Below are 12,735 nucleotides of genomic sequence, written 5' to 3' on the forward strand. Positions count from 1 at the left end.
GAGGATATCAGAAGGCAAGCCTGCTCCCAGAAGAACAGACCCCGAGCTCTGAGGTGGCACACAGCAGGCTAGCCCTGTTAAGCTGCAGTTCAGCTCTGCAGGATCTTCTTCCTTTCCCAGGCATATATTCCCTTAACAAGGGGTCTCAAGTCACCAAAGCCACGAAAAAGTCAAATTTTCATTGAAAAAAAAAGAGGAAAAATAAAGCAGAGCAGATCAGAAACACCTCAGTATGGTTCGCTTGCACAATGATAAAACTGAAGGGGGCACTATACTCCACTGCCATGTGGGAGGTGCTGAAAAACTGAGTGAAACTTCTGCAAGACCCAGTTCGCGGGTTCAGATTTAACACCTATCCTACAGAATCCAGAGTGGATATAACAGAATAGGCAATTTCCTGCCCTGATAATTTAGGCATAACAGAGCACCTTGTTTAAGAGGGTAAGAAAGCAGCTGCACTTTAACACATAGACACCTGCTTTTTTAAAATACTGACACACAACAGAGTCTTATGGGTATAAATTTCTATGTAGCGAGTCAAAAAAAATCTTCATACAGAGAATCTTACAGACCTCAGCGGATGAACACAGGAAGCATGAGTCTGTCGCTCTAAGGGGGATTTCCTTGAAAAAGACCTCACGGGCAAAACATAGTTCTATGTCGGAGTGCCTATCCCCCACCCGCGTAGATGAAGATGAGTATTTCATTAATTATAAAATTAAAAAATACAACTAATGTTTATAAGATATTTATATGATACCGATGACGATTTGGGTGCCATTACTCTGTATGTTTAAAAGTTTGGATGCATACAGAAGGTACCGCTGAGATCTGTAAGATTCTCTGTATGAAGATTTTTTTGACTCTCTACATATAAGTTTATACACATAAGACTGTTGTGTGTCTGTGCTTGAATAGTGAGTCTTTGGACTTTCACAAACTACTGAGCTAGTTTAAATCTGTTGTTTATAAAATACTAGCATATGTAGCCAAAACTTTGTCTCTTGCAGGCACAGACACTTACAATTGCTCTCAAGTAGGTGTAAATGTGCGCACTTGAGATTATTCATATACATGTGTAGATTAGCATATTTTATACATAAGCAAACTCTGCCCCTGTTTTTAATACTGATCAGTATTTTAAAAGAGGCCACATATGCACAAAAAAGGCATTATAAAATTCTCAAAATTTAGAAATGGGGAATAATTTAGAAAATAATTTGTCCTGTCAATTCAAATACTGATAGCAAAAAAAAATAAAAAAGGACTTAATTACCTTTAACATTCATTATACAAACTTGAAATTAATTGTACTTAAAAAACAATATTTATGGTGTAAAATGCTCAGAACCATAAAATCCTCTTACAAAAAAACAGCAAGAGAACAAATAGGAACCATCATAGCATTTCTTGCATTCTTAACCACCAACAAATACACCAACGTGCTCCAAAAACAAGTAGCACTTATCTTTTCTTAATAGATGACCTAGTGGTTGCTACTCAGTCTTTTTGCATTCCAATACATTTCAGCGGCTTTCAACACTTTAGATCACAATGTCCTACTGAAGCAACTAAGTTCCTATAGGGTGCAGGGGGTGGTGTACTTGTGGAAGACAGGAGGTATATATTAATGGGCAAAGATCTGCGCAAAGGAAAATTCAGATAAGAGTTCCCCAAGGCTCTTCATTATCAGCGGTGTTATTCAACATATATCTTGTACCATGATATGAATGTTTTATGGAGCACATTCTGAATTTATGTAATAATATTACAAATTATTGGAATGCAAGAAGACTGAGTAGCAACCACCAGTTCATATGTTAAGAAAAGATAAGTGCTACTTGTATATTTGGTGCACATTGGTGCATATCCTGGAGATGGTTAGGAACACAAGAAAATGCTATGATGGTTTCTATTTGTTCTCTTGCTTCTTTTATGCAAGAGGATTTTATGGTTCTGAGCATTTCTTTCACCATAAATATTATTAAATACAGTTCATTTCAAATTTGTATGATAAATGTTATTTAAAGGAAATTAAGTCCTGTTTTTTTTTCGCTATCATTATAAAATTCTGTAAGAAATAAGCATGTAAAGAGTAGAGACAATCCAATTTGTTACAATCACATGTATATATTTTTATTTAAGTCTCTGGGTATCCTGAAGTTATTATTTGACTACTTGTTTTCAATTCTACACAGGGTTGATCGCGTGTTCAATGATTGACTCCAGATTTGAACAGGATGCTTGCTACCTAGACCAGTGGTCTCAAACTCAAACTCTTTGTAGGGCCACATTTTGGATTTGTAGGTACTTGTAGGGCCTCAGAAAAAATAGTTAGTGTCTTATTAAAGAAATGGCAATTTTGCATGAGGTAAAACTCTTTATAGTTTTATAAATATTTCCTTTTGGCTAAGTCTTAATAATAATATTGTAATTTATAGCTAAAGAAACTTACAATCAAGAAACTTTTATTTTACTTTTGTGATTTCTGATAAACATACTGAGGGCCTCAAAATAGTACCTGGCAGGCCACATGTGGCCCCTGGGCCGCGAGTGTGAGACCACTGGCCTAGATGTTATCAACCAATTTAATGGCTCAAAGTTTGAAACTGTCAGTTTGGAAAATTCAGCATAGAACTAGTGCAGAGAATGAGCTACACAGATGCTCCATGCATCTCTAGCAATAATATTGGCACAGGATTCCTTCAGAGTCATTTAGAAAGCTCCTGAGCATGGATCAGTTTCCAACATATTGCTGAAACTAGCATCCATTTTATTGTTTAACAATATCCAAGATTGGAGAAAAAAACTTTTCACAAAATAATAATAATAATAATTTTATTCTTATATACCGCCATACCCAAAAGGGAAGGGCAGGTGGGCTGCATACCACACTGAAGTACTCTTAGTGAACAATTACAGATAAGAAATTATGCTTCCTCTCATGACAGATACAGCAAAAATACTTACCTGTAGCAGATGTTCGAGGACAGTGGGTATATATTCTCACCTGTGGTATTCCTGGCAGAATTCTACGCGACTGCACAATGCAAAATTTCAGCAGAATTGCACAGTCGCACAGAATTCCCTTTTCCCACACAGAATCTTGAGAATGTAAGCATCGTTGGGTCACGGTATTTGCAGCAATTCCCACATGCTGCCTGTCACTAATCTGGAAGTCTCTCCATGGCAGAGGGGAGACTTCCGGGCTAGCGGCAGGCAGCATCTTAGAGTCAATGCCGATACCACAAGTAGAACCTTGAGGAGGAGGAGGAGAGGGTGGCAAAGAAATGGATGAGAGGATAGATGTAACAGAGGGTAGAAATTTGGTAATGGAAGTACATTGAAAGGGAATGGAGATGAAATAAAGATGGAATGAAGATCTAAAGGAATGGAGGGCTGAGAAAGGAATGAGATAGGGAATGGGAGAGAAGATGATGGAAATTTGATAGCTGAAAAGTGGAAAAGAGGAGAAGGGTAAGAAAGAGGCAGAAAAGAGCTAAAAAGGAATGATCAATATGGCTGAGGGAACAGACAGGAGAGCATAGAAAAGACAAATGGATACCATTGTGCAAGGTATCAAATCCCGAACTTTGAAAATTTGCTCACCCTTGGCTTTGCTAGCTCTTTAATCCTTGTGATTTCTTCATCTGTGATAATATCATGGAAGCGTACAATTCGAGGTCTATCCCATTCATCTTCCTGTTTGACTGGGCCCAAGACATACCTGGGGTTCCTATTTCCATTGAAGTACCGGCAAAACAGTTTTTTCTGTCTACGAGGTGTCTAGAGAAGAACAAAATGAAAGATGACTTAACGGCCCCATAACACAATGCATTATTTACCAGATTCTATATATGGTGCTCAGAATTGTGTACCCAATTTGATTCACAGCCAGTTCACATCAATAATTGGGTGTTTCAACCAATTATTGATGCTATTTGGCACTCATTAAAATCTGCACATGCATCTGGCTGCATACTATTCTATAAGTCATGATGCCTGACTCTACTAGTGCATAGCTCAAAAGGGGGCATGTTAGGGGCATTCCAAAGTGTATAATTTGCACCACTTTATCCCATGCATCTGAGAGTCAGCCATGAGGACAAAAAGCACAATTACTTACCATAACAGATGTTATCTGAGGACATCACGCAAATATTCTCAAGTGTGGGTGATGTCATCCACAGAGCCCGGTACGGACAGTGGTAAAAGTGGATTGCCACAGTTTTAGAAACTTCACAAGTGCCTTCTCACCTGACATTGCTCACTATACCTCAGTTCCTTAAGCAAGCTAAGAAGCCAACCGGGGAGGTGGGAGGGGTGTGAGAATATTTGCCTGCTGTCCCCAGATAACATCCATTAAGGTAAGTAACTGTGCTTTATTCTAGGACAAGCAGGCAGCATATTCTCACATGTGGGACTCCCTAGCTTACTGAAATGGGATAGAGGGAGATGGCCATTAAGAAGAAAATAAATTCAGTAATACTGCTTGGCCAAAATGACCATCTCATCTGGATTAGGATGCTAGACAGAAGTGCAATGTAAATGTGTGAACTGAGAATCAAATAACTGCTTTGCAAACTTCATCAATGGGAATGAACGTAAGAAAGCCACTGAGGCTGCCATAGCTCGGATCTTGTGTGCTGCAACATATCCCTCAAGCTGCAGTGCAGCCAGATCATAGCAGAAGGAAATACCGCTAGGTATGTGGAAATAGTTCTCTTGGTTACAGATCGTCTTTTTTTTTTTTTGTCTTTTGTCTTTGTTTTGTTCTATTTCTATCATTTAAATTTCTCCAGAATTCTACTGTTCAACGGCTCCCCCTTCTGCTTCTATTCCTTTCTCTCCTCTCTTCTACCTTCCAAAGTATTTAGATCAATGCTGTCTTCTTAAAATGTTTATTTTATTTTTATTTTTCCTCTAACTCAACTTTTCACTTCTCTATTACCCTCCAGGTACTTTAGTTAGATTGTGAGCCTTCGGGACAGTAAGGGAATTTTTCAAGTACCTTTCTTATTTCTAATCTTAATGTATATTCTCTGTAAACCGCTTAGAACCTAACGGATGTAGCGGTTTATAAGAAATAAATTACATTACATCGTCCCAATCTGTTAGGATCAAAGGAGACGAACAGTTGAGGCAAAGTCTTGTGTAGCTTAGGCCAAGTAGTAAGCTTGTAGTAAGCCAAGGCATGCTTACAGTCCAATGTATGAAGAGCTGTTTCTCCAGGATGAGAATGAGGCTTTGGGAAGAAGACTGGAAGCACAATGGATTGATTTAGGTGAAATTCCATGACTACTTTTGGAAGGAATTTAAGATTTGTCTGGAATAGAGAGCTGCACGGGAGCGGGGACGACGGGGATCCCGCGGGTTCCCCCTTCGGGTCACGGGTATCCTGCGGGGTTAGATGCAAACTTGAGCCTTGAGGCTCGTCTTCTTTTTCCTACCTGCCCTACCGCAGCACACAGCCGACCGGAAGTCTTCCCCGATATCAGCGCTGACGTCGGAGGGAGGGCTTAAGCAAAGCCCTTCCTCCCTCCGACGTTAGTGCTGACATCGGGAAGACTTCCGGTCGGCTGTGTGCTGCGGCAGGGCAGGTAGGAAAAATTCAAGGGTTATGTTTATATAAAATCAGATCTTGCTAACCAAGTTGCTTCCAGCAGTGCAGGAAGACTTGGCTAGGGTCGAACTTAAAAGGGATTTTTTTTTTTGTAATTTTTAAAAATGACAATGTTGAGCTGATTTTTGACTTGGTGCCGTGTGTATTTCTGCTGCCCTGAAAACTGAGAGGAGCACAAGGATACCAATAGCAGCAGGAAGGGTTGCCACCTCACCCCAGTTCAATGGATGGAGCTAATTTACCCCATTCCATGCAGGAAGCTGTATGTTTGATTTTCTTAGGAAATCTAATGGGAACCTCAGACCTACAAGCCTGCATCTCTAAGGGGGTCAATGCTAGATGACCCAAGGATGAGATGACAACCCTAGCAGCAAGTGATATGGGGCCTTCAGCCCAGCCCCCTCACAACTTGTAAAGACAAGTCCATTGAAGCCCAGCTTTTTCTTTCGAAAGATCGCTGACATGCTCGACAATCACAGTGTCTATGTAAACATGCAATTTCAAACCTTTTGTGTTTTTGGTCAGGATTTTAAAGAAAGCTATTTTTATGGTAATTGTTGCTGGTCTATTTTACTATAAATATTTATGTAATAAATATATGATTAAAATGAAATGGTAAGAGCCTTCTTCTGTCTGAGTGCTATCTTCTCAGTCTCTCTGCATGTGTTTCACCTACCCAATAATGTATTTATAATGTCTTCTAAGTACTGTATAAGAATTAAATCATGAAAATTCAGGGGGAGAAATTTGTGTATCCCTTCAGCAGTTTATTAGACGAATGTGTTTATGGGACCTCTTGACCAGAAAGAGAACTATAGATTTTGTGCCATAAAATCTTTTCCCAGAGGTGACAAGCTGTGGTAGCTAGTGCGGATCCCCAAGGCCCACCTGCTAAAGATCACCCTGCAATTGCTGAGAAATATCTGAGCTCAGCAGTTGATGGCTGCTGAAAATGGACCTGTATGCTTTTTTTTTTCATGCATACGCAAGGGTGCTGGAGTCAGCCGTTTAAGAAGCTGTTGCTGAACATAGATGTCTTCTAGGTACCTTTAGTGATATCTTCAGGTGGTAGTGCTTGAGGATCCCCACTAGTTCAGATACCTTTTTTTTTTTTTTAAAAGATGAAGTTTTTTTTAGGGGGAGGGCAAAAGTAGAGAGGGCATTTAGGCCCAGATTCTGTAAAGGACGGCCCAGGAGGGGCGACACATACAGAATCGGGCCTACACTAATCCCGATTCTGTAACCGTCGGTCATGTTACAGACGCCGGTTACAGAATCGGGTTAGAGTAGACGCAGCCACTACACTTATCGCAGCAAGGGATCTCCCTGACGCGATAAGTATAGTGGCCGCCTGTCCGATTGCCGGCAGGAGGGTGCCCAACCCTCCTGCCGGAACGTCGCCCTCCCCCCTGACACTACCGATCACCGGCAGAAGGGTGCCCAATCCCTCCTGCCGGAAGATGCCCCCCCAACACTACCGACCACCGGCAGGAGGGTGCCCAATCCCTCCTGCCGGAAGATACCCCCCCCCCCCGACACTACTGATCATCGGCAGGAGGGTGCCCAATCCCTCCTGCCGGACGATCCTCCCCCCGCGCTAACAGCCCTCCTCCCGCGCTAACAGCCACCAATGACCACCCTTAACTTCCCCCCAACTAACCTCCCCCCCAAACTAACCTTCAATTGTTGGCCGGCCGGATCTTGGTACCATCCAGCCGGCAGGCCCACCTCGTCGAAATGAGGCGGGCCCGCCCCTTCCCGGCCCATCCCGCGAAACCTAAGGCCTGATTGGCCCAGGCTCTAGAAGCCTGGACCAATCAGGCCTTAGGCATAGCGGGTCTGCGCATCCCCACTAAGTCTAAGGCCTGATTGGCATTTTGCTGGCCTACATTTTAAGTGTCTCTTCCTCTACTAGGGAGATGCGTAGGGCTGCCTAGGTTCGCCTAAGGCCCTTAGGCGAGCTTAGGCGTCTTGCAAGCCTTCCTAGGCTCCCAGAGGCGCCTTCAATATAGGCGGCCTGCCTGGGGAGCATTTTTTTAAAAAACGTGCATCCTGATTGGTTGATTAGACAGCTGTAGGACGCCTACAGCTGCCTAAAATTGGGACGGCACTTTTCAGAATCAGGGCCTTAGTGCCCATCATTAAGGCTCTGGATATTTCATGACCTTGTTCCACTTAACTGTACCTACTACTCTTACTCCTCTTTCCTGCCGTAATTAGGGAAATAGTAAGCAGTAATTCTAAGTCTCTTTATTCAAGAAATAAATATAAAGACATGCTATTGCCAGATTGGTCCTCTTTGATTTGTAAAAAACAAAATAAAAGTTTGACAAGTTAAGAAGAAGTAAACTTAATGAGTAAGGCAGTGGGCTGAGTATTTATTTATATTTGATATTTACATTAGAGGCTCTGGTAGAAACCCATTTACAAAGTATGTATTCTTCCCAATTAATATTTCCAAATTAATAAAGTCTCTTTGCTTATTTGTAAATGGGTTTCTACCAGAGCCTTTAATTCAATACCATAATTAAATGAAATAACTATTTCTGAAGTTTATAGGGATGGGCGGGAACGGAGGGATTCCTCACGGGGACGATTGGGGACGGAGGGGATTCCTTGCGGGGACGGAGGGGATTCCTTGTGGGGACGGGTGGGATTTTGGTGGGGACGGGTGGGATTTCTGCCCCCGCGCAACTCTCTAGTCCGGAGAACCACCTTGTCATGGTGAAATACTGTGTACGGTGGGTCGGAAATCAATGCTTGAAGCTCACTTACTCTATGGGCAGAAGTGAAAAAAATCAAGACTACTTTCCAAGGAGAAACTTAAGAGGAGTAGACACCAGTGGTTCAAATGGTGGCCTCATCAAATTGGCAAGGACTACATTAAGATCCCTGACAACTGGAGGTGGTATGAGCAGAGGTTTGGAGTTGAATAGTCCTTTCATAAATCTGGAAACCAGTGGATGTATGGCCAGAGATTTATTGTTGATAGGAACATGAAAGCACTAACCACACTGAGGTGAACTCTGACCAAGGTAGTTTTCAGCCCAGAACTGGATAAATGGAGACGATACTCCAACACTGAAGGAAGAGAAGAGGAGGAAGCATCTTGGTGATGGAGGGTGCACCACAAACTGAAGCAAGTCCACTTCTGTTGGTAGCACTGCTGAGGAGAAGGTTTTCTGGAAGCTACTATACTGAGTCAGAAAGATTAAAATCTGCTGAAGTCAGACCAAGAGGTACCAAGCTGTCGAGTGCAGAGATTGCAGACTGGGATGTAACAGAGATGCTTGACTCTGAGTGAGCAGAGATGGAAAGATTTGTAAGGGAATTGGATCTTTGGCACTCAGCTGAAGAAGGGAGAGCCAAGGATGTCTGGGCCACCAAGGAGCTATCAGGATCATGGTGGCACACTTGAGCTTAACTAAGGTCTTTAGAATGAGAAGGATTGCCAGAAAAGCATAGAGGAATTTGTTCATCCAATCCAGAAGAAAAGCATCTGCTTCGAGATAAGGAGGAGACTACTATGTGGAGCAGAACTGAGGCAATTTGTGATTGTGGGGAGATGCAAACAGGTCTATTTGAGAAGTCTCCCATAGTAAGATGTGGCTTAATACTTTGGAGTTGAAAGATTACTTATGCAGCTGAAGAAATCTGCTGAGCTTGTCAGCTAGAGTATTCTGTTTCCCTTGCACATACGAGGTGCTACCCAAAAGTTCATGAAATGTGAACAGCGCACGAACTGGATATAGTATGCCCTTCTGCCGCTAAAGGTGTCTAGCAGCATGTTTTGTGAATCAGTGTGCAAACGGGCGTGCAGCTGAGTGGTCACATTGTTTTGTTCTGTGTGTTTTTGTAAGGTTGTGCTTTAGTGACTCAGCAGATTTTGATATGACGGAATTTATTGAGCAAAGAATCTGCATTAAATTTTGTTTCAAACTTTAAAAAAACTGCTGCAGAAATCCATCATATGCTCCAGGAAGCCTTTGGAGATAATGCCATGTGTCAAAGCAAAACCTTTCTTTGGTACAAATGCTTCAAGGACGGATGAACATCTGTCCACAATGATGACCACTCCAGACGACTGTCAACAAGCACAACACCTGAAACCATAGCAAAAGTTCATAAGCAAACTATCCATGATGCAAGATAGGAGGACAGTCATAGGACAGTCATATGGGACAGTTCAACAAATTTTGTTGGACAAATTAAACACGAGACGCTTTTCTGCGAAATTTGTGCCAAGATTGCTAACCGGTGAACAGAAGGTTCATCGTGTTTCTGTCTGTTCAGAACTTCCATAAACATTATAGTGATTATGCACCCTCCCTATTCGCCTGACCTTGCCCGCTGTGATTTTTTTCCCTATTCCTCAAAATGAAATTACAACAGAAAGGGCGCTGTTTTTAACACGATTGAAGAGATTCAGGGAGAATTGCAGGAGGTTATCAAGGCACTCACCCAAGATGACTTCTTAAGATGCATGGACTCATGGGAAAAACGTGGGATCGCTGTATACATTCTCAAGGGGACTACTTCGAAGGAGATAGTGGAAACTAGACATTTCGGTAAGCAATTTTTCTTTTTTACAATTGAATTCCCCAAACGTTTGGGTAGCACCTCGTATATGGTTTTGAGAAATATGTTTTGAGCAATTGCCCAGTTCCATATGTATTGTGCCTCTTGACAAAGAGGCACAATACATTGCTATTTGATTGTCTGTTCAAACAAGGAGTACTTGGTTGGAAAGACTGTCTTAAAAGGTTTTTAGAGCATTTCAAATTGCTCAGAGCTCTAACAGGTTGACATGTAATGTCTTCTCTCGAGCAGACTACCAACCTAAGGTCCTGAGACCATCTAAATGAGCCCCCCAAGAATACATGGTCACATCCTTGGCGAGTACTTTCTGATGTGGAGGGATGTGAAACAGCAGACCTCTGGAATGATTTGACAAATCCATCCACCACTGAAGGGATTGACAAAGAGGTGAGGCGACTGACCTTTTGAGATAAGGGATCGAGAGCTTGAGACCACTGAGATGCTAGATTCCACTGAGCTGATCTGAGATGAAGTCTTGTGAAGGGGATAACGAACTGTGGAGACCATGTGACCTATGAGTCGCATCATCTGTCTTACTGAGTTGGTTTGTAGAGTAGAGACTTGATTGCATAGATCAGGGCTAGGCAATTCCAGTCCTTGAAAGCCAGAGCCAGGTCAGGTTTTCAGGAGAGCCACAATGAATATGTATTAGAAAGATTTGCATGCACTGCCTCCTTGACATGCAAATCTATCTCATGCATATTCATTGAGGATATCCTGAAAACCTGACCTGGCTCCGGCTCTTGACCTGGCTCTGGCTCTATGCAATCAAGTCTCTACTCTACAAACCAACTCTACAAACCAATCCCTGGCATAGATGAAGCAAAGTGTTTTGTATTTGTTGAGGTAGAAACGCCCTGAGATGAACGGTGTCCAGTAGGGCTCCTATGAATAGAAGTAGTTGAGAGGGTTGAAGCTGTGACTATGGGAAGTTGACTTTGAACTCTAGAAGCAGAAGAAAAGTAATCGTCAACTGTGTTGCTGAATGTGCTGCTCGAGATGTAGCTTTTATGAGCCAGTCATCTAGATATGGAAACACTTACAACCCATGAGTACAAAGGATTGCTGTCACGATCACTAGGCATTTCGTAAATATTCTAGGAGAGGAAGCCAGGCTGAATGGCAGAACTTTGTATTGAAAGCATTGATGAGCTATCTGAAAACTCAGAATTTGCTATGTTACTATGTTTCTGTGATGGGGATGTATGGATGTGTGTGTAGGCCTCCTTGAAGTCTAGAGAGCACAGCCAATTGTTTCATTCTAGAAGAGGGTGTAGTGTTCCTAAAGATAGCATGTGAAACTTGTCTTTGACTAGATATTTATTTGTCTCGGAGATCGAGAATTAGATGAAGATCTCCTGTCTTCTTTGGAATTAGAAAATACCTGGAATAGAACCCTTGATTATTCTGAGAAGGGAGAACCACTTCTATGGCACTTGGTTGAAACAGAGCTTTGATTTCCTGAAGAAGGGATGGCTACTGAGATATGAAGGAGGACTCTCTTGGAGGGTTGTTTGGAGAAGTGGTTACGAAATGAAGAGAGTAACCCTCCTTGATGACTTTGAGGACCCAACAGTCTGTCGTGATGAGAGTCCAACGCCTATGAAATAATTGCAGTCGACCTCTAATATGTTGGGGGAGAAGATGGGAAGGAGGAATTTTGGCCCTGCTCTCTAAAAGCAAGTCAAAAAGACTGAGCTGGTTATTGAGGGGCCGAAGACTGGGATGTCTAAGGCCTCTGTTGTTTTTCTCTTCTGAGGCAGAGGCTTTGTAAAAGAGGATGCTGGATACTTTCTCTTATAGGAATAAGAAGTAGGTTTTGCAGCAGGTTTAGATTGACTCTTAGGCTTAGATCTATTTAAAGAATTCCAATTCTGCTCATGCTGAGTTAAGTTTTTGAGTAGCCGCCTCTATCTGGTCGCCAAAGAGTTTTTCGCCAAGATACGGGATGTGAGCTAAATGATCTTGAAGATTAAAAGCCATGTTGGAAACTCGCAGCCAAGCAAGACGCTCATAGCAACAGACATGGCAGATGCTCTTGATGTTAGTTCAAATGCATCAAATGCCATTCTTGCCATATATTTTCTTGTTTGAAGGATAGTAGTAGTCTGCTGAAAATCTGCAAGAAGGTCTGAGGGAATTTGTTGTTTAAAATCAGCCAACATCTTTTTCATATGTCTAAGGTAAAAAGACAAGTAGAAGTTGTAATTAAGAACTCTTGTTAGCCAACATAGAATTTTGGTAAAGATGGCAACCAAATTTATCCATAGTCCAACCCTCACGTCCTGGTGGTGCAGTGGCATAAACCCTTGAGTTGTTGGAAAAGGGTTGATTCCACAAGCAACAACTGAGGTTGGAGTTGCAGCTTTTCAAAGCTGGGCAGGATATTATTCTGCAGAGACAATCAATCTTTCATGGAGCTGTAGTGACAGAAAAAGGAGTCTCCCAATTTTTAAATAGCACCTCTGAGGAGACTGTGCAAGGGAAATTTAAGAAGCTCCTTAGAAGGCTCA

The 12,735-nt window shown here is 42.1% G+C and overlaps 1 protein-coding gene across 1 annotated transcript in view; it reads right to left on the bottom strand.

The window, feature by feature from the left end:
- The window catches only part of LOC117359469 (prolyl 4-hydroxylase subunit alpha-1-like), a 203,699-nt gene that overhangs the window by 123,958 nt on the left and 67,006 nt on the right, over positions 1 to 12,735 (bottom strand). The window contains exon 8 of the mRNA XM_033942306.1: positions 3,610 to 3,786. Coding sequence (XP_033798197.1) covers positions 3,610 to 3,786 — 177 coding nt within the window. The remainder of the gene's footprint in view (positions 1 to 3,609; positions 3,787 to 12,735) is intronic.

Source organism: Geotrypetes seraphini, chromosome 4, assembly GCF_902459505.1.
Source record: "Geotrypetes seraphini chromosome 4, aGeoSer1.1, whole genome shotgun sequence".
Lineage (NCBI taxonomy): Eukaryota > Metazoa > Chordata > Amphibia > Gymnophiona > Dermophiidae > Geotrypetes > Geotrypetes seraphini.